The sequence below is a fragment of the Culex quinquefasciatus genome, chromosome 3, assembly GCF_015732765.1.
Source record: "Culex quinquefasciatus strain JHB chromosome 3, VPISU_Cqui_1.0_pri_paternal, whole genome shotgun sequence".
NCBI lineage: Eukaryota > Metazoa > Arthropoda > Insecta > Diptera > Culicidae > Culex > Culex quinquefasciatus.
Window position 1 is genome coordinate 177,666,147 of NC_051863.1, and position 25,163 is coordinate 177,691,309.

The 25,163-nt window shown below is 37.3% G+C and overlaps 3 protein-coding genes and 2 long non-coding RNA genes across 5 annotated transcripts in view; 2 read left to right on the top strand and 3 right to left on the bottom strand.

Annotated features, from left to right (window-relative positions):
* Positions 1-2,386: 2,386 nt before the first annotated feature.
* Positions 2,387-3,723, bottom strand: LOC119770168. Its single transcript, XR_005278686.1, has 3 exons — positions 2,818-3,723; positions 2,668-2,757; positions 2,387-2,615 (listed from the first exon to the last, which is right to left on the bottom strand). It is a non-coding gene; the product is annotated as an uncharacterized LOC119770168 (long non-coding RNA).
* A 1,393-nt stretch (positions 3,724-5,116) lies between these two features.
* Positions 5,117-6,199, bottom strand: LOC119770597. The gene is made up of 3 exons (XR_005278905.1): positions 5,422-6,199; positions 5,269-5,358; positions 5,117-5,212 (listed from the first exon to the last, which is right to left on the bottom strand). It is a non-coding gene; the product is annotated as an uncharacterized LOC119770597 (long non-coding RNA).
* A 3,497-nt stretch (positions 6,200-9,696) lies between these two features.
* On the bottom strand, positions 9,697-10,423 carry LOC119770431 (complex III assembly factor LYRM7). Its single transcript, XM_038265327.1, has 4 exons — positions 10,263-10,423; positions 10,058-10,201; positions 9,915-9,996; positions 9,697-9,856 (listed from the first exon to the last, which is right to left on the bottom strand). The coding sequence occupies exons 1-4, from the start codon at positions 10,281-10,283 to the stop codon at positions 9,762-9,764; spliced, it is 342 nt and encodes a 113-aa protein (XP_038121255.1). The 5' UTR covers positions 10,284-10,423; the 3' UTR covers positions 9,697-9,761.
* A 264-nt stretch (positions 10,424-10,687) lies between these two features.
* Positions 10,688-11,389, top strand: LOC6042228 (ATP synthase subunit e, mitochondrial). The gene is made up of 3 exons (XM_038265328.1): positions 10,688-10,849; positions 11,017-11,173; positions 11,248-11,389. The coding sequence occupies exons 1-3, from the start codon at positions 10,805-10,807 to the stop codon at positions 11,292-11,294; spliced, it is 249 nt and encodes an 82-aa protein (XP_038121256.1). The 5' UTR covers positions 10,688-10,804; the 3' UTR covers positions 11,295-11,389.
* A 5,117-nt stretch (positions 11,390-16,506) lies between these two features.
* LOC119769401 (protein Lilipod) overlaps positions 16,507-25,163 on the top strand; it is a 44,967-nt gene continuing 36,310 nt past the window's right edge. Inside the window, exon 1 of the mRNA XM_038261593.1 lies at positions 16,507-17,227. Coding sequence (XP_038117521.1) covers positions 17,150-17,227 — 78 coding nt within the window. The 5' untranslated portion in view covers positions 16,507-17,149. The remainder of the gene's footprint in view (positions 17,228-25,163) is intronic.

Sequence of the window (25,163 nt, forward strand, 5' to 3'; positions counted from 1 at the left end):
GAAATTTAACCATTTTTAATCTGTATGAACTTGTCAATATTGTTAAGTGCTACTAACCACCGAGTTGAACTTCTCATGCTCAGAATCTTCAAATTTGCACAATATTGTTGCCGTCTTGTGGTTCTCCATTTTAACTAAACTGTTTGGAACAATCATTGTTAGAATTTTTAAGATTTTGAGCAGCATTAGCAAACAAATTTCAATTATAGAACGAGTATATCCGGGAAATTTTTCCTCTATTTTGATCTTAGTGTACAAGAACAAGCTGTTACTGTTCATGTTTGCAAAGGTTGAACTCAGAATCGATATCATTATTACTCCGGTGGCGTCATTTATCTGTTCCATTAGGACAACAAGTTGTAGATGGATTTTCCTTAGACGAGATAACTCATGGTATGGTGGCTTCTCCAAGTTAAAAGGTTCATTGTGAAGCTTCACGAGAACCTCCAGTCTTTTATTAATTTCATTGATCATCCTTGCTATAGTAGTTACCGCAAAGCAATAAATTTGAAGAAATATAATAGTTAGAGCAAGTGGAACGTGTACAGTAACTAGCAGCGGAACCACTCGGATGCTTTGCACAGTATACAAAACACTCCAAACAACCACGACCTGTACAGCCAAATTTGCGTAAATCGCAATGATCGCAAACCACTTCCGCTGGTTCAAAATTTCAACTGCCACGGGTCCAAAAATTTGCAACACATCGTCCAGCTGATCCCAAATTTCTTTGAAGTCAACTCGCATAAACTGTTCACCATAGCAGATTACGATCACCAAAAATATGTCCAGAACATGCTCCACAAGTGAAATAGCTTGATGAACGGAGGGGCATGTTCAGCAATGTTGAACTCTTTAATGTGCATCCGAAGGAGCACAATGGAAGTGATCAGTCCAGAAATAAGCACAGTTTCATAGAGAACTTGTGTGAAGCGAATCAACTTCTGCACAGGGGAAAGATTTTTTGTACCCACAGAATAAGGAGTGGCTCCAGAGATGTATCCAATATTTAACAGTGGTGCTAGAGGGCCAAAAAAGGTTTCTTGGCGAAAAATTTCAGTTTTGTACATTTTTAAGAGGAAGTTGAACAATAAATGAGGAACGATGAAATGTGCTTCGCAACGAGGGACTATATGGAGTATTCATTCACATGAATACTTTATGAGGGGTGATGGTTTAAAACTTACTCAATGCATGATTTTCGTGATACGACTGCATTGTGTGTGTGTGTGTGCAACCAACCAAACGGGACCACGCGGTCGCTTCTTACAAATTGAGTTGTTTCCATGTATTTTTAGATCTACATTCTATACATGCAAATAACTCGCATAGGCATTTGGAAGGTGTTAGCTCTGCCGAGCTTCGGTGACCCATTTCTACGCTGGCTAGCCGAGCGCGAGGTACTTCAGCTTTATCGACAAGCCCCGCCCTGAAGAACGTTTGGACCAATCGGATTCAAACGTTATTTAGAACTTCTGAACCCTTGTCAAATGGACAAGGACCCAGCGCGTATATAGTTGATAGCAACAGTATTCCTAATTCCAGTCACCAAGTCGCGATGGCCTAGTGGTTAGCATTTTTGCTTACCAATCCAAAGGACGGGGGATCGAACCCCGACTCGTGCGACTTTGATTTTTCGTTCATGTTCAGAGTTTCAAGATTTATATTTCCTATACTTTCTCGTTGGGAGCAGATGGGAATCGAACCCAGGACCATTCGCTTACAAAGCGAACACCATAACCAGTCAGCCACGGCCGCTCCTTATTTTCGTGATACGACTGCATTAAGAGTAAATTAATTAGTTACGTGGAGTTATTAAAATAAATAAAGCAGCATTTTCAAATTCTACACCCAGAACTGGGCATCGGCATACGAGAGGATAAAGAGCACGATTCGGTAGTAAAATGGTACTGTAAGCGGACGGAGAGGATAAATCCCGAAATTACCGAGAGTACTTTACTCATGGTTCATTTTCCAAAAAAGTTCATCTATCAAAAAAAAAAAAGTACCGGCACCGAGACTCGAACCCAAGACCTTCGGCATATTGAACCGTGCCTTTGCCGTATGGGCCACCATGGTTCGGTGACTAAGTGGCGGTCGTTTGTCCATATAAGCCACTCATAGGATGAACTGTTCCAATGAACGAATGAACACGCGAGAGGACTATACTCTCGCAATATAGCATTTTCCTCACGTTTCTTTTCATGAGAACTATCCCCTCGTTCTTTAACTTTGGGTGTATGATAATTTTATTTTATTCAACATTGATTAATCTTAATGTTAATATTTTTATATTGAAACGCTGAGCTGTTTTAAATTTAAATTTTAGAAAACATATTATTTTAATGTAAATAATTACTTTCTAGTAGCTCATTAATTGTTTAAGACATCATGAATGTATAAACCTTGTTGTATAATATCAGAATAAATTGCACATCTGAATTTAAAAAAAGTGAAAAATTTAACTCAATACTTCTGCAACGACCACCTATTAACCAATAACCGAATCATATTTCAACCTGATTTGTTTCAATTGGTACCGATTTTTCTGCTGCAGATGAACTGTCATTGAACTGTATCAGAATGATCATATAAGTTGCCAAAGCGCTTGTCATCTGAAACGATTTCAATGTTGATCCATCTTAAAGTTGATAGAAAATTTCGTACCGTTACAAACAGCGGCAAATCCAACTGAATCAATCCACATGCCGAGTAAACATCTTTAAGCTCGTTTAATTCCTGTAAATATTTGATAACCTGAAATGTAAATGTTTTTGAGACTTTTCCGGTAGATTGTTTTCATTTGGAACTACTTACCACCAGGTTAAACTTAATATTCTCGGAGTCTTTAAATTTGCACAATATTTTAGCGGTCTTGTGATTCTCTATTTTTACTAAACTATTTGGTATAATCACCGTTAGAACTTTTAAAATCCTCAGCAGCATCAGCAACAATATTTCAACTATGGAGCGAGTAAATCCGGGTGGTCTTTCGTCATCCTTGATCTTGGTGTACAAAAACAAGCTGTTACTGTTCATGTTGGCAAAGGTCGAGCTCAGAATTGAAATTATGATAACTCCAGTAGCGTCATTCAACTGCTCCAACATGTCAACAAGTTGTAGGTGGATCTCTCTTAAACGTGATATCTCAGAGTGTGGTGGCTTCTGTTGGATGAATGGTACGTTTATACACTTTACATAATCCTCTAATTGTAAGTTGATTTCTTGGATCATTCTTGCTATAGTAGTTACAACCAAGCAGTATAGATGAACAAACACGATAGTTAAAGTCAGCGGTACGTGTACGGTAACTAGTAACGGAACGACTCGGATGTTTTGCACAGCATCCAAAACACTCCAAACAACCACGAGTTGTCAGCCATATTTGATAACACAGCAGTGATCGCAAACAACTTTCGTTGATTCAAAATTGTGGCTGACACGTGTCCGAACATTTGCAGCAGATCGTCCAGCTGATCCCAAAGTTCTTTAAAGCTAACTCTCATGAACTGTTCAACGAAACAGATCACGATAACCAGAAAGATGTCCAGAACATGTTCCACAATGTGGAACAGCTTGATGAATGGAGGAGCATGTTCAGCAATGTTAAACTCTTTGATTTGAGTTCGGAGGAGTACAATTGATGTGATGAGTCCAGAAACCAGCACAGATTCGTAAACTATTTGTATCAAACGAATAAACTTCTGGAGGGTTGAAAGATGTTTGGTACACATAGGATATGGAGCGGCCCCGGTGATGTAACCAATGTTCAACAGTGGTGCAAGAGGCCCAAACAAGGTCTCCTGGCGTAAAGCTTCGGTTTTGTACATTTTCTGCAGAAGTTGAGGATGGAATGAAGAGCAATCGAATATGTTACCTTAATAGGCTCGACCGTATCATTATCTGCATGCTTTTGTAATGATTTGTACAATCATATTTTATAGTTTATGATATACGATAGCAAAAATACATTTGAGTGAGTAATTGAGTGAATAGGCAGCCTGATTAGCTGGAAACATGATACATAGAAAATTTTAAATGAAGATGCTCCTCATACTTTCACAGAAATTGTATTGAGTATAAAGTAGACAAAAAATAAACACATCATATCAGATAACCATTTTCATTTACCGTAAAACGGGGTGACTTTGATAGCCGGGGTGACTTTGATAGGTTTGCGATTTTTCCGCAAAATGAAGAATACAATTAAAATACGTAAGGAATGGTTCAGAAACATACTGACCGTGGTAGAGAAGTGTTCAAAGTACCTCATGAAGAACTTTTCATAAATTTTTGAAAAGTTTATAAAGTTAGTTAACTATAGTTAAGAAAATGTGGATGAAAGTCATTATTTTAAACTTCTCAAAGTGTCATGATTTTCTCAATGAACATGATTTTTAATCGGAAAACGGAATGCATTTTCGGATTCTTTGGACAATTTTCCACTAGGAGAAGGTTAAATAAGTTTGTAAATAATAAATAATATGTGTTTTTGAAACACAATTTAAAAAAATCTCCAAATTTATAGGCAAATTCAGTTGAACAAATTTCATGTAAAATGTGAAAACTTGTGATTCGTGCTTCGAATTCAGTTTCAAATGCAATATAAATCGATAATTTTATAAACAAAAGTATTTTTAACAAATTTCAGGCAAAATTCCGACTTTTTAACAATTTTACCTAAAATTTATATGTATTTTGTTAAAAAGCTTATAAACTTAGTTAACTTAATATAAACATTGATTTTTTTCTTACAAACTATATCAGCTACTTAAGTGATGGTACATTTAACGTACAAATAAAGTTTGAACATCTTAAATATGATTTTAACAAGAAAAACTATGACTATCAAAGTCACCCCGGAATTAAAACCAAGAATTTTTAACGTAACTATTTTTCTAAACACTATTGAAAAAACTTTTTTTCCAAAATAGTGCATGGACTTTGTGTGGCCTACCCCAGTACATGTTTTAAAAATAATAATCTTGAGAAAAACCTTACCTGTTGGAAAATATTCTAAAAACAAATTGAAATCCTATCAAAGTCACCCCGGTTTACGGTATCATATTTTACAGATCCTTTTTTTTTTCCTAAACAGAACTTATCAATTTTGCACAGGATTGAGTGTTGTTAGTACAGGCCTTTCCGTCGGCGATAAACTATCGTTAAATTGAATCAAAATAATCATGTAAGTAACCAGAGCTCCAGTCATCTGAAATTGATTTTAATTTTAGCTTTGATCTTCACTTTTGCCAGAGCATTTCATACCGTAACAAACAGTGGCAAATCCAACTGAATCAATCCACAGGCCGAGAAAACTTCCCTTTGTTCGTTTAGTTGCTGCAAGTACTTGCTAATCTGTAATTTAGACTCATATTTATTGTCTTGAGATTGTAAGATCGATCATTGAAATCAATTTACCACCCAGTTGAACTTTTCATTCCCGGAATCTTCGAACTTGCACAATATTTTTGCCGTTTTGTGATTTTCCATTTTCACCAAACTGTTTGGAACAATCACTGTAAGGACTTTTAGAATCCTCAGCAGCATTAGCAAGCAAATTTCAATTATGGAACGCGTAAATCCAGGTGGTCTTACGTCGACCTTAATCTTAGTGTACAAGAACAGGCTGTGACTATTCATGTTGGCGAATGTGGAACTCAAGATTGATATTATGATCACTCCGGTGGCGTCATTAATCTGTTCCAATAGGTCGACAATTTGAAGGTGTATCTTCCTTAGACGAGAGATCTCATGGTATGGTGGTTTTTCCTGGTTGAATGGTTCGTTGTAACGCTTCACGAGTATCTCCAAACTATTGTTGATTTCTTGGATCATCCTTGCAATACTGGTTACCACAAAACAATACATTTGAACAAATACAACGGTCAATGTTAGTGGAACGTAAACTGTTACTAGTAGTGGAACTAAACGGATGTTTTGTTCAGTATACAATGCACTCAACACTACCAGTACTTGTACAGCCAAATTTGCTAAAATCGCAATGATCGCAAATAATTTTCGTTGATTCAACATTTTGACGGCTACGTGTCCGAACATTTGCAGCGCATCATCCAGCTGATCCAAAAGACCTTTAAAGTTGACCCGCAAGAACTGTTCACCGTAGCAGATTCCGACGACAAGGAAGATGTCCAAAGCCTGCTCTACCGCGTGAAACAGCTTGATGAACGGAGGGGCATGTTCAGAAGTGTTGAACTCTTTAATATGCATCCGAAGGAGCACAATGGATGTGATGAGTCCGGAAATCAGCACAGATTCGTACATAACTTGTATGAAGCGCAACAGTTTCTGAAGAGGCGAAAGAGCTATCGTACAGAGAGGGTATGGAATAGCACCGATAAAGTATCCGATGTTCAAAAGTGGTGCCAGTGGACCAAACATGGTCACCTGGCGATGATCTTCTATTTTGTACATTTTAACGATTGAGTTGATAGACGCGAAATGAAGTACGATGAATTGCTTGACTTAAATAAGCACTGTATGGCGTGTTCATCCATATCCATTTTTGATGAGTGATGACAACTTTAATCACATTTATAACATGATGCTCATGATACGACCACAGAACAACCCTAATTTATCCTCAGGAGAAATTTAAGGAGAGATTTCAAATATGTTTTTTCCGAAACTATTGATTTTAACATTTTAGAACGGTAATTCATGAAATTGCAGAAACGTGCCATAATTATTTGATGTTTTTATTGGCAAAACAAAATCTGGGTATGTTTTCAAAATTCTAACCCAAACAATATTTCTTTGCTTAAATTATAGCCTTAAAATTGACAGAACTAGTGGTAAATTTTGTTATGAAATTCTTTATTCTGACCTTAATAAATTTTATGACACTTTGAAAATATTTATTAATTCAAAAGAAAATTAAACCAAATTATGAGGCTAATTTTTTTATCGGATGAAAATTTTCAACCCAAGGTTGTGCGATTATAAAAGCTTTATCAAAATTGGTACACTTTGATTACATAGCTGATTAGTTCTAGGCTGGATTGATTGAAGTTGGTAGATATGTTTCCGGAGGAGATGAACTATCGTTGAACTGAATCAAAATAATCATATAAGTTGCCAGAGCTCCAACCATCTGTAATTAAAAGAAATATCAAATGATAAAAATAACAAACAATATTGAAGGCAAATTTCGTACCTTGACAAACAGCGGCAAATCAAGCTGAATCAGTCCACATGCCGAGTAAATATCTTTTTGATCATTCAATTGTTGCAAGTATTTGTTAATCTGTAATTTTAAACAAATTTTAATCTACATTGATAAACGTTACTGAGAGGTTCTTACCACCCAATTAAATTTCTCATTCTCAGAGTCTTCAAATTTGCACAAAATGTTCGCTGCCTTATGATTTTCTTTTTTCACTAAACTGTTCGGAATTATCACTGTTAGAACTTTTAAAACCCGCAGAAGCATTAGTAAGTTTATTTCTATTATTATACGTACAAAGTCTGGATTTTTATCCTCTAGTTTTATTACATTGTACAGGAACAAGCAGTGGCTGTTCATGTTGGCAAATGTTGAACTTAGGATAAATATTACGAGAACTCCGGTGGCTTCGTTTGTCTGTCCCAACAGATCAACTGTTTGGAGATGGATTTTTCGCAGTCGTGATACCTCACGGTATGGTGGCTTCGCTTGGCTGAAGGGTTCATTAAAACGTTTCACTAGAGTGTTCAATCTTTTATTAACTTCTCGGATTATTCTCGTGATAGAAGTAACCATGAAGCAATACATTTGTACAAATGTGACTGTTATAGTAAGAGGTACATGGATGGTAACTAGCAACGGAACGATACGGATGTTTTCAGTATCAAGACAACTCCAAATAACCGCAACTTGTGCCGCTAAATTTGCCAGAATGGCAATGATAGCAAACAACTTTCGCTGGTTTAAGATTTTAACCGCCACGTGACCGAACATTTGCAGCAAATCATCCAGCTGATCTAACAGTCGTTTGAAGCTGGCACGCAATAACTGTTCACCGTAACAGATTCCAACAATTAGGAACATGTCCAGAATATGCTCCACAATGTAAAATAGCTTGATGAACGGAGGTGCTTTATCGGTACTGTCAAACTCTCTGGTATACATTCGAAGGACCACGACAGAGGTGATGAGTCCAGCAATTAAAACAGACTCGTAGAGGATTTGCACTAAACGAAAAAGCTTCTGACGCGATGAAAGATTGTTCGTGCTCAGTGAATAAGGAATTGCCCCGATGAAATATCCGATGTTCAGCAGTGGGGCCAGTGGACCAAACATGGTCTCCTGGCGAAAATCCTCTAGATTGTACATCTTTGCGCGATGGAAACGAAATGACGAATGATTAACCTTTAGATTTAAATTTACTCTTCAGAGCGTGCTTCTTTCCTATCAATGTTTAATGAATAATTTCAATTCAAAGCGTATTTCTAACACGATAACTGCTTTTAACTAAAATAATTAATCCTCATGGGTACTGCTTATGTTTGATTGAATGTTATTCCCGGAAAAAAATCACACGATGTCCAATGTCCTCGCCTAATTCACTTGGAATAATGTGATCTTCAGATTATCAAATCACATTTTTTTTTTCTCAAGATTTGGGTCTTGCACCCTAAATACGACTCCACAAATGCGCTAAAGTAACCTGATTGTCTATAACCTTAGACGCCGGCCAAAAATCAATTCGGATTTCGGATATTTGAGTAGGAGCTGCGTGAGCCATTCGTAACGCCATCTTCACTAAAATTTAATATAAAGGAGAGTCGGGAAACTGGATCTCCGTCAGTATGTGGGTAAAAACAATAGCTTTGTTCTAGATAGTTGTGCGCAATTGAATCAAGTTCATTGTGGAAAATAAAGAAAAAAAAAAATAAAAATGTTCGGTTTGAATTACATTCAATTTTTCTAAAAAGTGCTGCAAAAATAACCTCCGAGAGATCTTTTTTTTATATGTATAGAAATCACATATTTTTTTTAAATGATTTTTACATAAATTGTTTGATAAACTTATTAAAACTACAAAACCCTTATGCATTTGACGTTTTTTTCTTTCATAAAATTATTTTTATTACGTCCTTTTCGGTACTGGGACCTGGTTAGGACCGAGTCGGCATGCATTTGACGTTAAATTTGTCGGCATTCTACTTTTACAACCAATTGTTTGAAAAAAAAACGGCAATTATGGAGACTTGATCCCTACATTCATACAGACACAGGAATCAGCCTCAAGCTTAATTAATTGGTTTGGTATTTCTTACAAGGTTTCCTTAAGTATGGTTATAGATGACATACTGCAGTTTGAACAATTTTTCACAAATTTTGTAAATTTACGTAAAAAAATACTAAACTAAACTGGTTATATTTTGAAGGCAAACGTTCAGGTTTTTATGTTAAACTGCTGTAACTGATAGAAAATAAATAGCTAGGATGAATAAGAAACATTTTGCATAAGATTTCTTCAAAATGTTTAAAGGAGAATCAAGTTACCCCTAACATTTTGAAAATGACGGTTTGAAATATTTGTTTAAAACGCCTGGCATGACTCGAAGAGAACATCTGATTAAATACCCTTATCAGACAAACATAGTTGAATGTCTAAGCTTTCAATTCGTGCAAAAAGTTCATAGTTTTGCGAGGAATTAAGAATTATCTGCTATATAGAAAAAGAAAACTTTAAACCAACTATAGCACCACTCAATCATCTAATATTTATTTACATAACAAATCAGGTATTGCTTCATTTACATTTCTTGCTCCTTGGAGGCGGTAATTCGGCGTTTGGATCGAACATCGTGTTTTCCAGCTTGCGAGTTTCTTCAGTTATTTTTGCCTCTGAAATAATTTAGAATTAATTTTAACAATGATTTTTTAACGGAGTATAATCACTAACGATAAACGTTATCATCGATTTTGACCGCCTGCACGACTGCACTTCTCAGCTCAAGGTCTACATCATGTGCAATTTTGATTTTCTGAAATTCAGTTTTTTAAAGAATTACTCTACATTTTGACAATTTATCTGAATGTAAGTACTTCTTTGATATCTTTCTCATTGGTCAGGTCTTTATTTTTGACGTATTCCTCCCGAATTCGCTGCCGAGCAGCTTCAATTGCCCTCTGGTCACCGGCAAAGACCTGATCCTTGGTTCGCTGTAGCGTTTTGTACCATTTTAGGGCCTACGGTAAGTAAATGCTATAAATACAAATTAAACAATCCATTTTATAATAAATGATTTACCTCCTTTCTAAGAGCACACATTACTCTGATTTTTAACAAAAATAATGCTTATTTTAATACAAATTTTATTGAATTTCACTTGAAAATTTGATTGAAAGTCTGATTTGTTTTCAATAATAAAAGTTACACAAGCATGCAGACATCTGTCAAAATGTAACATGTTGTAGGCGGGCAACTTGATTTAAACTTTTTTCATGAATGTTTTTATAAACTTTTTTTTATTAATTTAAAATACTTAAACATAGGTGTAATTTAATACTTAATCAATTGTTCATTAGAAGAACAATGTCAGAATCCATAAATTGTTGAGAACATAAATTTAATTTTTAAAACGGCGTCATCAAACCAGATTTTCTGCGATACCGGCGGGATAGTTTGCCTTCACAAACACAAACGCGTTGCGACAAGTTTGACGTTTGCTTTGCGGACGCGCCTGTCAAATCACACGACATTTGCCGTCTCCTCCGTAAAGTGTGGAAATTTTCTGAAGAAAACTTTGGTGGCGATTTTTCCGCAAACTTCCTTAAATTTTTACACTTACAATGGCAGATCTTGGCGCTCCGGTCCGCGTGTCCCCGCTGATTAAGGTGAGTATCGGGTCAAACTGGAATTATGCTCGTAAAAATGGATTCTTTCTATCTTCATTATTATGTAATGTTTATATTCGCCACCGAGTGACCGGGAGATGGTTCCGGACTTGTTCCAGTTTTGGACATGTACATTTTTTTAATAAATTTTATTTTCTTCCGCACAGTTCGGCCGCTGGTCGTTCCTGGCCGTCGGAGTCGCGTACGGTGCGTACCACCAGCAGCGTCTGGCCAAGCGCGAGGTCGGCATCCGGGAGATCGAAGCCCAGCAGAAGGCCATCCGTGACAAGAAGCTTGCCGCGGAAAAGAAGCGCAACCAGGAGGGTTGGTTTCATGTTGAAAATTTACTTGATGAAGATCTGGAAGTAACGCATTATTTTTTTTATTATTATTTCCAGAGGAAGCCAAGGCCATTGCTGAGCTGTCGGGACCGGCGAAGAAGTAAACGGGAGCTGCGAGAATTTATTGTTAGTCCCTTATTTCTTAATCATTAAATGGCGGTTCGTAATAAACATTCAACAAGCGAAATGTAAAATGCAACAAAAACTTTTTCCTTTAAAAAAACTTACGATGTAAGAAAAATGGATTGAATAAATCAGGGGTGCCCAAAGTATGGCCCGCGGGCCAAACGTGGCCCGCGAGGTGATATTTTGTGGCCCGCGGATCCATTTTGAATGATCATGTAAAATGGCCCGTTGACCACTTGCAAAGTGATTTTAAACTTTTTTTCAAAATTGAGGTTTATTTTAAGCTTTTTTATGCTAATCTTTTTTTATTTTTTTGTTAATAAAAAATATCTTATGATTTATCAATATTTTGATCCTCACTTTAGGATTATAATTATATTATTTAGGAAACAATTTGTTCCAAATCTTTTGTAATTAAAACAATTTCACACGTTTCAATGTGAGTGAAACTAGTAAATATCGTCAAAACTTTTATCAAACATTTTTAGAAATATCAAAACAATGTTCAAGTTTGTCTTAGGTAGAATTCTGTAATAGTTGCAAAAATAAAAGTTTTCTTTATTAATTTGCAAGTCATATTGACCCTTTTATGAACTGACCCTCAAACTTACATTGTACTTCCTTAGGAATTCGAACTCATTACAGTTAGATAACGAATCTGATTGACTATCAACTGATTCAGGCAGGCAAAATGTGGAAATCTGAAAATCAAGTTTGCAGCAAATATTTTACAAAGCTTTCGTCGATCAACCCACCCCTCCACCATTATTAAAAAATTGGCTCAAAGGCCAGGAGCAAAAATATATTTTCAAAAAACTTAAAAAAATGAAAATTAAGTGCATTTAGCTGAAATTAATTAAATATGCATTCCTTTGCATTTAAAATCATTTGAGCATGTTTGGGTTTATTGAAAATAATTTGAATTTTATTAGATTTTCGATGAAATAAAAATAATGTTGTTTCGCTAACTTTACGGAAGCTTAAACCATTTTCTAAAAGTTTTTTTTTTTTTCATTGAAATGTTGAAATTATGGATCTCAACGATTTTTCATTAGCCACACTTAACTTATAGATGAATTGTTCAACATGTAATGTCACCACCATTTTCGAAATATAAAAACTAAACTTAATTTTTTTTTGAAAACACAAGTACATTAAGCTTAACACTTTTTTTTAAATACCAGTAACAACAAAATCAACAATACCGATAGAAACCAGTTATTTTGTGGTTTCTATTATTTTGAATACACTTTTTTTCAAATAACAGAAATGTAATCTTTTACATTAAAATAACGTAATTTATTTTTTTTAACAACCTTTTTTTGTAAATTTGGCCCGCAAGCTCATTTGAGCTTTAAATTTGGCCCGGCCTCTAAAAACTTTGAGCACCCCTGGAATAAATTCTTGTCAGGTAGTTGTTACTTCTCAACTTAATCTTTCTCCATACAGTAACAATATTGGGAAAAAAATCATGCCCACAATACCCACTAGCGTGTCCCAAAAAACACGACGTCGAGGAAATCAATGTGCTCAGTTCTCATATGCTGGATAATCATGTTAGAAACATCTTTTTCATACATGAAAACTGTCGGAAAAATCGTTTACCATGTTCCCTGGGCATTTTTTGAAAATGTCAGTTTTTTTCGACAATTTCACAAAATCTGCTCAGAAAAAATATAAAATCTCAAAATTTTAAATGGCATATACTATAAAATGATGGTATGTGGTCCAATAAACAAGTAAATGGCCTTTTAAAACCATGTTTTCACATTCCTGGTAGATTTTATGTCAAAAAATACGAGTTTTTGCTTTACTTTCTTTCAATCTTTTCCTCGTTATCCACCCAAGATTTTCGTTTAAGCAACTTTGAAGTTTCATCATTTCTGAGCTGAGATATTCCAGTTTTTTGAAGAAAAAATATTATTTTTTTCAAAAAAAAGTAGAAATTAATCATCATTCGCAAACAATATTCAGGGAAACTTAAGCATTAATCATAAATAGCTCATCTTCTAATATTTACGCCACGTTAAGTTGTTTTCTCATGGCACACTTTGTGCTAAATCAATAAATTACTATTTGTAAATAACTCCTGTTTAGGGCATTTTTCATTAAAACCATGGGGTAATTCATGCGTTCCAGACAGTCAAAATTCCAAAACGTCGTTGCCAATCTTCGGTTCGCTGCTTTTGTTCGTGTTTAAAGTATCGGGCCCATGAACTCTTAGAGATAAATGCTCCTTGGACCATCCCCGACACGGTTACCTAGTGTAAGTGTGGACTAAAGTTTGTCGCTTAGCTCGTAGGAGCGTTTAAAGAGAAAGCACGCGTTTTCGATAGTAATTTCCATGTAAACTTTAACCCGCCAGCGACAAGCCAGTTTTAAACCAAATGCGCTCAAATTTGGTATGAGAGTCCCTATGGGTACCCCCTACAAGATGGCCTTTATTCCAGCCGGATCCAAGCACTTGCAAAAAAATGACCCACCCTATTATAAATTCTCAGTACAATTGTTAAAAATTAATAAATGTTCTTAAGAAATAAACATGAATTAAATTGAAGTATTTGAACCTAATAAGTATCGCAAAAAATAGATCTGATAGATAACCTCGAGGCTAAATTATATTATAATAAATATTATGAAACTTTTTAAAGTTTTGCAACTTTTTTCGTGTTTTGTTCCATAGTACACTGAAACCCCGTTGGTTTGGCACCAATTCTGAAGTTTTTTTTAAAGGTGCAATTTCAGTAAATGTCTTTAAATTTATTCTGAGCACTTTAAAATAAAAAAGTTTTTTTTATAGGTGCAATACTTTAAAATAAAACAGTTTTGTATAGGACGGTGAAGGGCACGGTGTTTCTTGCTTTAATTTATTTTTTCAATGTTGACAAATCACTTCGATGTTTTCGGTAAAGCTCTTCCTTGGAACACGAACTGTAGGCTCATGGAGACTAATATTGCTATTTAATGAACTCAGATATGTATTGATGAAGGAAATTTCTAATAAAACTTGTATTGATCTACATAACAGGTAATGTATGTCAAGATAAATGCACAGACAAACAGACGGGACACTCGAGAGCCGAACCATCGTCCTCCAAAAACGGTTATTTCAAATGCAATTTTGTTTCGGCATCCCCTCACCCGGCGCTAATGGCGCTGCTATCGTGACAGCTCGCCCGTCTTTTCTCAGTGTGTGTGATGCGTGTTTTTGTTTTTAAGTTGAGCGTGAACACGTGCGAGGCAACAAATGAAAACACCAAAATTTGTGGGATTTAGGAATTCTACCGGTGAATCCCAACCCAGGCTTTGTAGGACAAAATTGGGCAGTCTCGACCATGGCCTTTTGCCCCACTATTAATCTGGTAGGCCTGCTCAATTGCCTGCCGATGTCGAGGCTGCTGCTGAGGCGCCCGCTACTGCGGAGGAAGCCGGATCCTGTGGTGGAGTCATCTTCTTCGGAGCAACCTGCTTATCCTTCGTGGACTGCTGCTCAGATTGCTGCTGCTGGTCGTCTTCTTGGCCTTATGGCGATATTGCACCACTCAATCTTTCACAGTTCAGTTTCTGTGGTTCTGTTTCGATGTAAATTTTGCGGCAGCGTTTTTGGAATCTTTGCGTTTTTGTTGTTGGGCGCAAGTTAACTGAGCCGTGGACATGTTCCACACAGATGTTTCCAAACGCCCATCGTGGGGATCAATTCCGGTAGATTTGAATTGGATTTTTCTATTTCGGCGGCCACTACTGGTGTTTTCGTGACCAGGGTTATCTTGTTGATGATGGTGTCAGGTGTTAGAGGTTTTGGAGGAGGAGGAATTTCGAACTTGAACTTGAAAGCAACGGGGAGGACCAGTGGTTTGGTCTCTGTCGTTGCTGGTGCTGCCGCATGATTTGGCTCATGAGGTTCTGCCATGGGAAACGGAACTGATACACCGTCATCTTCGGCCGTCGACATTGATTTTAATTTTTTGTATCGGGTACTGACGATCAGCAACAACAAAATTATTTCGATCAGCTGTTGATGTTTACAATCGTTAAGGCTTGATTGTCTCACACATACACTAACATGACACATGACAGTAATGTGTTTGTATTGGTATGTTTGTGCTGCGCTTCGGCATCAGCTCACCAGACAGCGCTGGCGTCGCCGTGATTTGGTGGTTTGATGAAGGTCGATGGATTTCAAAAATAATTTGTATGGAGAGTCTCGTCTGTTTGTCTGTGATAAATATTTGTAGTTTTTTTGAACGGTTTAAAAAAATAATAAGTCAGTTTTCAAAAAGCCGTAAGAGCCACCGTGACCTCCAACACAAATATTCGTTTTTCTCCTAATTGTAACAAAAATTCATTTATTTTTAGTTTGGAGCACTTGAAAGACGTGTAGATGAACATTCTTAAGCATTTTTGAAATTGATTTTCCGTAAGAATGTCAAATACCGATGCTAAAATGGCTTTGTTTACCATTGGCTCTTACGTCTTTTTGAAAACCAATCCGAGGTATGTACAGGGTTGCCACATTTGATTCTGTATTTTTTAGGGTCAAAAATCTGTATATCTGTATCAGGGGGACGAAAATCTGTATTAGGAATCTGTATTGACATTTTTAAACAATTTGTCAAAAAACAAAATATTCTTAATTGTTTTTTAATGCATAAAAATGCTATACAATCTAAAATTTAATGTTTGGGCTCATCCAGAAATTGAAAAAAAATATTTAAAGAATTAAAATTATTTAATTTTAATAAAAAATCGGGAAAACCTGTATATCTGTATGTTTTTCTTAAAATCTGTATTTCTTTATATACAGATTCTGTATGACCTCATCACCTCAAAAATCTGTAAAATACAGATAAATCTGTATTTGTGGCAACCCTGGGTATGTACTTTATGGATGACGTCTTGTTAACTGCCTAAATTTAAAAAATAAACATGCACGCAAGTTCGCAGCAGCAAAGCTGCTTGCACTGTAACTGAAAATCACACTTTGCTGAGTTCGTTTTCGCACCTTCCCATACGATTTTTTCAGTTCAACTACGATTACACTTTTTTGTGTAATCGCGGTCGAACTGAAAAAATCGTATGAAAAAGTGCGAAAACGAAGTCAGCAAAGTGCGATTTTCAGTTACAGTGTGTCAGCTGTCAGCCAGCCCAACCGTCAACCACCCCACACAGCAAAACAGTTACAAATCTGGCTCTCTCGCTCTCCGCCTCTCAGTTCAGTGTTTACCTCGCTCGTAAACGGCCGTCAAATCGATTCCAATCCCAGAAGCATCGAGTCGGGCTTGTGTGCGCGTGTGTGTGTGTACGCGTCGTCTTTGTGAGCATAAAACGTAGCATAAAGTCACAAGGAGGCAGCGCATAATCATCACACACATTACATCCAGTCGGGTCAGTGTGTATTTACCTCCCAACATTGTAAACGTCGCAATTTGATTTCGCTGCTGATTTTGCAGGAGGAAAAATTTGTGTTTTGTTGCCTTTATGTGGGTGAAAAAATTGTTGAAAAAAGGAAACAAATTGGTGACGTGAAGAAAAGTCGCAGCCCACTGTGTGTGATTTCGAGCCGCGAGGAGAAAGGGTTGAAAATCCGCTTCTTGCACACTTGGTGAAAAATATTCCGTTTTTGGGAGTGAAAGTGTCGCGCAGAAGAATTATTCAGGTTGTGGGGAGTGTCCCTCGCCCTTTACCGTTGCTGCGAGCAGCGTAGAAAATCCTCCAAAATGTGGTGAACGTCCAGACACAACAGTTCCAGCGAGAAGAAAAGACAAAGTTCCCGAAAATTTTCCTCAACATCAACTCCAGCGGCCTCCAACTGCTGCTGCTTCCGGTGGCCGAGATGGACACCACAACCGAGGAGGACGAGGTGGCCGACATCCGGGAGCAGATATTTCACAACACCGTACGCGAGCATATCGTAAGTGGTGGCCGCTCCATTAACAAATTTCAATTTGGTGAACGAAAAAAGATGTTCAAGCTGCTGCAACTGCAACGCAGCGAGCGCTCTCTGTTATCGAGTCGCTAAAATAGGTTACGGGGTCTATTTTGTTGCTTCGCTGTCCGCGTTTGCCGATGTGCGCGGCGGGGACAGGGTGTGGTGGCCTACGAAGTTGGAGGTGGAGTCAAACTCTTTTTTTTTGTGTGTGGGTCCAATGGATGCACATTTTTTGGGCTGCAGCGATGGGTGACCAAATTGCTGGTTATGCAACTATAAGATGTATTTTTAGTTGGTATCCTCGAGATTCTTATATTGTCCTGCTCCGGAGTGGCCAGATGTGGTCCGAGTGTCTTTCACTGGTTCCAGTATGGCTTGTGATTTAGTAAAATTGCAATTGACTAAACCAGGGTACCCAGAACCGGTTCTAGATTTATCAGATATGGTCTAAATGTCTATTTACTGGGGTCATTGCAAAGCTTTTTCATATGGAGCGTTAAAAATGTACACTTGGCCGATATGCCAAGAACTTTGCGTAAAAGCCGTTGAAATGTAATCTTGTATATGAAATTTTAATAATGTTATTATAAGGTTCAATATTGTTACAAACATAACTGAGATTTCCAGTTTGTGACTCTGTCGAAATGTCGATTTTCACGTCCAGTACACAGAAAAAAATCAATTCTCGTAATCGTGAATTAAGTTCACGAATGTGAGAACCACGAAGGAATTTATTCATGAGAATGGTGCATTTGCACCATAAACGTGAATATATTCCTTCGTGGTTCTTGCATTCGTGAACTTAATTCACGATTACGAGAATTGGTTTTTTTCAGTGTAACATGTGGGCAATTAGCCAAACATTTCATTAGAGCACATAAGCAAAATGTAAAGATTCGGGATTATACCACCATTTCATTCATTTGTATTACTAAAATAAATTTTCATACATTCTTTACTCTGAATTACTTCAAATCCGAATTTGGATAATTGCAAATCATCAAAGATTTGTGTAAAAAAAACGTTACTCCTACGGTTAATATTCAGTAAAACTTTGAAGAATTTTATATTTCACATACCTTTTCTGGACCATTCTTTCACAAACCAACCCCAATTATCACTGAATTCATCATTATTCCCATTTAAGAAGAACAGGACCATTAGCTCACTCATCAGCATTTTAAACAATAACATTAAATGAATATTTTTCCCTGAAAATAGACTTCAAAAACTATCTGTGTCCTCATACAAACCCTTGAAAATGTTGTGGTTTGGTTGAAAATGTTGTTGATTTACATGCATGTGACACTTGAATTTAAAAACAAAAAAAATGTCCCACGCAAAATCTACGCAAAATGCACTATTTGACCAAACTCGAGGAAAATGTAATTTTATCGGAATCTGTTATAACATAGAATGAAAAATTTCATTTAAAATAACGTGCTTTTGTATTGCAGAGACCGGCTCCGTGGCTTAATGGTTACGACTTCTGCCTCACAAGCAGAAGGTACAGGGATCAAATCCCGGCCGTTACCTTTGAAATTTGGAATCAGGAATTTGAACATTGAATATGAACAAAAACGGAATTGAATTAGGTGGGATTCGAACTCACACCTCTGGATTGGTGGTCTGGGACGCTAAGTAGTCGGCCATCAGAAGGTTTACATTCTGACAGTGAATTGATCCGTTGTGTTGAAACATGTTATCTTCTCATATTAAATACGCGCTGATCCCTGATTTGCCTGACGGGATTGGAAGTCTAAATATAGATCGAGTTTCCTTCAGATGCTTGCTTCTATGTTTAGGCGGGACCGATCAATGCCCAGCGACCTCGGAATCAGGTTTTACGCCGACTCGGGTTTTAGGTTAGAAAATTGACAGCTTGGCTGCACTGTTTACATTTTTTGCACGTATGTCTCAGTAAAAATGTGTGTGCGTGTGACGTCACGCTGTAAAACCTACCCGGTCGGAAATGGCGGACACAATTCTGGCGTTCGTCTGGGGGCTTGCGCCAGCCATCTGGCAGAATTTCCCCCAGATTTACCCCAGATTTCTGCCATAATTTCTGGCGAATATGACACAAACCGGTCGTGCACGGTTCAACCGATTGAACCGGTTGATTTTTGTGCCAGACAGCTGGCAGAACTTTCGCCCGATTTTCGCCAGATTCATCTGGCGTTACGCAAAACTTGTCTAGGATAAGTGTGCCAAGTGTGTCTGAACTGCACGACAAACGTCCGCCAGCGCAAGACACTAAAATTTACCAGAGTATTTTCCGAGTGGGTAATTGTACCGCAAGGAGCTCTTTCATTCTGAAACGGGTCGTTGGAAGCAGCGCGAGGGCTATCATCACCTAGGTAGTTTCATAAGGAGTGTATTTTTCACAAGTTATCAGAATTTAAAAAAAAAAGTTTATTGCTATGATTTTGATCATTTTAACCAGTTTTTCGATGTGTTAAAGTATTTTACAGAAATTTTAGCATAAAAATGCATAAAATGACTCTTTGAATGTCCGTTGTTGCTCGTCCACTGCTTGAATGTGGAGATTTTTTATAATCTTACTTTTTTCCACGGTTATTCGTATGCAAAATTTGTTGAACTTTCTGAAAAAAAATACTTTTAAAAACACACGTTTGAGTTGTAGGGAGAAAACATTTAAAAAATGCAAAATAAAACTAACCGTATCCAACAATGTGATTGGTGCCTTCCTCACTCTTAACCAACAATTTCTTCTATTTTTTAAATACGTTATAAAAATGTACATAAATATCACTTAGGTAGTCATAACTTGAGACAAAGTTTGCCAGACTATTCAGACTATTTCAGACTATTTGAACTCGTTGGAAAGGTTTTTTGATTACCTAAATAACGATGGATCGGATGATGGATCTGGACATAGTTTACATGCATATACAGTAGGGTGCCCAGAAAAAATGACCCCCTACTCCACAAGCGGAAAACGGTTTTTAGGGTTATTTTAAGCATTTGTGTAAAATTTGAGCGATGAGATTAACCCATTGATACCCGAGCCTAAAGATGGAGAACAAAATGTTTTTCATACAAAAATTACTTTTATAAATCGCTAATAATTCTTCAGGATAGAGTTTTACAGCTTTGGCATGTTGTACAAAGTTGTAAAGCATTAAATTTTCAAAAAGAACCTAACTTTTGGAAATATTTTAATGGAAATAGCGCACCGTGCAGGTCAAACTGTAAGAAACTTGGGTTTTCCATACATTTTTTCGTTTTTTTCCATACAAACTTCACCTCCGAGTATCAATGGGTAAATGTTGACCGATTTTGCTCATATTTGGCCCACAGTCCTAAAATAGCTCAAGAAACAATATTCAGCTTGTGGAGCGAGGTTTTTGAAAAAAGTCCCATATTCTGGGCACCCTAATATACAGTAGTTGTTCGGTAACTGGGCGTTGTCTAACTGGGCGTTGTTTAACTGGGCTGCTTTTTAACTAGGCGCTCGATAACAGTTAAAAAGCAGACTAACGTCAAAATACCAAAACAAACTGAAATGACCGAGGGGTTAATGGATGCAAAAATCATGTTCAATAAATAAAAAAAACTTTTTTCAAACTTTCATTAAATTTCAAGTCACAATTAAGGAACACGAAAATAAGTATTGTAAACAAAATTGGGTAAATTTTTATTTTTATATTTCATTAGGAAAATATTATGCATCGGTGGTCCCCTCGTTATTTTTCGTTCAGCCCAGTTAGCGAGCAGCATTCGGTGACTGGGCTAGGTTCTCAGCCCAGTTACCGAACAAGGACTGTAGGTGATATCCGAATATATGTGAAAACCCCTTTTTAATTTTTGAACTACTTATCAAAACTTCAAACAATTCAATAGCGATGTAGGGCATCATAAACCAAGTCGAATGCCACCGGTTTGATCAAAATCGGTTCAGCCAGTGCTGAGAAAACTCGGCGAGAATTTTGGTCACATACATACACACATACAGATAGACATTTGTTCAGTTTTTCTGAGTCGATAGGTGGGTCTACGAGCTCTCTGTGAAAAGTTCATTTTTAGAGCAGGGTTTTTTTAATTTATGTTTATTCAGTTTCCTTTTCCATGTACATTCATTCAGTTAAAAAATATTATTGAGTGTCCAATCACAATCGATGACTTTTCACCTCAATTATAAATACTAGCAATTTTTATTTATTCATGAAATATTGTAGCTTTCGCTATTCAGTGATTTCAAATGTAGGAGATCGTATATGTACAAAAGGGAAAAGGGATACCTTAAAACTAACTTATAAACTATATAAAGAGCGCATTTTAGAGCAGGGTTATAGCCTTACCTGAGTGAGGAAAGCAAAAAATGGTCAAAATGATCACTTTAAAAAAACTCAATTGTAAAATTCTGATAACTCGTGAAGAATACATGCAAACCCCTTGAGTTTAAACATCATTTTTTATCTACTTTTATAAATTGAGAAAACATGAGTACACATTAAAAAATAACCCTGAAAAGTTACAAAAATTACGTAGTTTTCTTTTTCATCACATTTCAAATCAACTCAAATATGTACTTTAATAAACAATATTAAAAAAAAAACACCTTTGTGCACCGACAAATAATTTGTATGTCATCCAAATTTTCTCCTTTTGCCAAAGTTAGCAGGACATTTAATGGTTTTTTTCTTCTGTAAACAGCTTAAGAATCAAATTTGAAATATACTCTGGAAATGGTATCCACTTTACTAAAAAAAACAACATCAAAATCAACCGTGATGTCACAACAAGAAGTTATCTTAAATTCGACAAACTCCAATGCTTCAAAATTTACAAACGTACTTTTTGATTGAAAATTCGATAATATGCATAAAAAATTCACGATTTATCAAAAATCATGTTAAATTTAAAAATGTATGAGGGGGAGCATTGCATTTTAAGTTTTTGTGTTAGTTTCTTCACGTTCTAAATCAAGACACTTTCTGACATTTTGGAACAGACAGTGAACCTTAACACCTAAACTCCCAAGCTCGAGAAAAAGGGGGAGTTTCCATATAAACTCCCCCATTTTCTCGAGCTTGTGAGGTTAGGTTTGAATATGATATATTTTATTAAAATGTGATTTATTCAGTAAACTTGTGGGAGTTGTAAACCTCAAAAAGAAGTTTGTTGATTGTTGTTTATTCGACAGTTTTTTTTGGGCATTTTTCTCAGGTTTAGAATTTTTGCAAACTAATGACCAAAATCAAATAGCATCAACCTGAAACATAAATTCAACGAACTTAAACTATGTAGCCTATAGCATTTAATAAGTCCCATTTAGGAGAAATACCGTAAATTTTACAAGTAATTCGTATTGCAGACGATTTAAAGGACGGTAGCAAACGATTTGTCGAGTTCAAAAAAAATATTTTAGTTGAATAAGAGTTTCGTTAGAACTGCCTTCCCGTTTCCCCTTGAATAACAGAAAAAGACAGTTTTCAAAGATTTGTACAGCATACTACTTGGTCGCATTCCACACCCGTCAACGTCGAATTCAGAGGTAAAACGGAACCTGCGAATCAGACAACCACACCTGGCCTCATGATGTTCACGTCTACTGGATGGAACCCCTCTCGTTATTCTGGAAATAGCACGCTTCTGTGCAGACTGTACCTCTAGCATCATCGTTCTGCCACCATTTGAGAGGGGAAACATTTACGCAATGGGTTTCAAACGCATCGCTGGGTTGATTTGATTTGGTTTAATGCAACGCAAAAAAAAACGTAGTTTTTTTTTTGAAATTCTGTAAGTCCAACAATCCCCAAGTTGAGCTTCACAATCATTCGTTTAACGCTCAAAAATGTTTGTACGTAGATCATGTACGAGTCAGCAACGCTATTCCTCCAAATTGAATGACCGCTAATCGAGTTTTTTTTTTTTGAAATTCTGTAAGTCCAACAATCCCCAAGTTGAGCTTCACAATCATTCGTTTAACGCTCAAAAATGTTTGTACGTAGATCATGTACGAGTCAGCAACGCTATTCCTCCAAATTGAATGACCGCTAATCGAGTTTCGAGGCGGATCTTCACCGGCAAACATTGCTCAAAGTTGTTGCTGCGAAGATTCTTGCCATCATCATTCCGCACAGACGATCTGGTAATCTGACTTGATTTTCGATAGATTCTTTCGTCTTATTTTAAAAATTAAAAAAAATCAGTTTAAAATAAATTGTAGCAATTTTTACCCTCAAACCACACCGCCAAGAGATAAGCGCAGCAACAAACGTGTTCGCGACCCTCCGCAGGTAAAAGACCAAACCGTCATACGTGTCCCACTGCCAGTGGCTGGCTGTCTGTTACTGACGACGACCCAGCCAAACCAAGCCAAGTCGCTTCACTGCAAGTTGTTTACGTCGCTTCGCGTCGTTCAACAACAACGGACGGCGCGCACTGACATTGAAATCGCAAATACGCGCCCGATTGGAGAGCTCTTAGTCTATGGTATTTATGGCAGTGATTGGAATTAAAAGCAGCTGAAGAGCGATTTCTAACGAGATGATGAAATTTTTAAGCTCAAGTAGATGTTCGATCCTCAAATTTCCAGGTTATTTTTAGAAATATAATTGTATGCTTTGTTCGAACTCTTAACTCAACACCACGCCCTCAATTGCAAGGTGTTACTCTTGAAAAACACACGCGTAGAATGATCCTGGAAGAAGCAGCATCCAAACGAGGAAGTGATGCTACCTCAAAATTAATACGACCTTCAGAAAGTCGATGTACAGAGCAATCATCCAGGATTCTACTTTATGTTCTGGATCTGCCAGACGTAAGCATCTGCTTCTTCAAAGCGCTACTCCCATTCTTCACTGATTAGAATTGTTCTATACCGTTTGAAATATGCCCGCTACCTTCTTCATGCAGCAAGACCTGTACAAACATCTGCTGCCTTCTCTCTCTCCTTCTCAGTTCTGCAACTTCCCATCGTTATTTTTGCGAGCCAACACGCGAACCTGAAACTTCCCCTCCAAGACAGAACCGGCTGGCCTCAGGTAGAACGCACTTTTGCTGGCATTCGCTCACTTCAAGGTCCGTAACTTGCACCATCGAGAACTAGTTGCACTTCTAGATAAGGCAATGCTTTATAGCTCTTCAGAGTGATGCAACCGAACTTGCCTTCAACGCGAGAGTGACACAGATTGCTTACACAGCGCAGCGGTTCGGCAAAGGAAAAATGTCACTAATTGGACTCCGTCCGGTTCGGTTGATTAGCTCCAATGTCCATCACGTTGCTTCGAAACCGTAGCTTCGCAGATGTGTTAATTCCAGCAACTATGAGCTACTTATCAGTTTACACTACTTTACAGATACAGCGTGTCAACACAGTGACGACGACCTTCATTGTTTGGACGGATGGGAGTCATGTTGAGACGCTATCGCTTCGAGGACTTTTGAGGCATTCCTGCTGACAAGTGGACTTTCTCCAAAACGAACTCCCAAAGACGCGCAGCTTTCACGAGACACCACACCCCCAACATCTCATCAACTGGCCCATTCAAAGAAATGCTCAAAACTGCCTTGTCAGCGCAGATTCCATCTGGCTCATCTCTCGAACAAACAAAAAAATATTCAAAAATAAACACGGCCAAGCCGGAAGAAACGGGGTGAACGACGACGCGTCTCGCGCTATTTTTAAACCCGCTGCAGAAATCGGAACCTCGTAAACATAAACACACGACGGCCAACGGTCATGCAGCGGCATCGTTGAGTGTCCGCGATGCCGTAGCATAAAATGAAACCGGTGAAAAGCGAAAGTGAGAAATGTCTTGCGGCCTGGCGATAATTGTGTGACGCGCAGCGGATTAAATTTAACTGAGGCGTGCTGTCGCTCGGCTGTACGTCACGGAGAAAGGACCGCTTGGTGGGATTGGGATAATGATGTGATTAAAAGAAGCTTCTG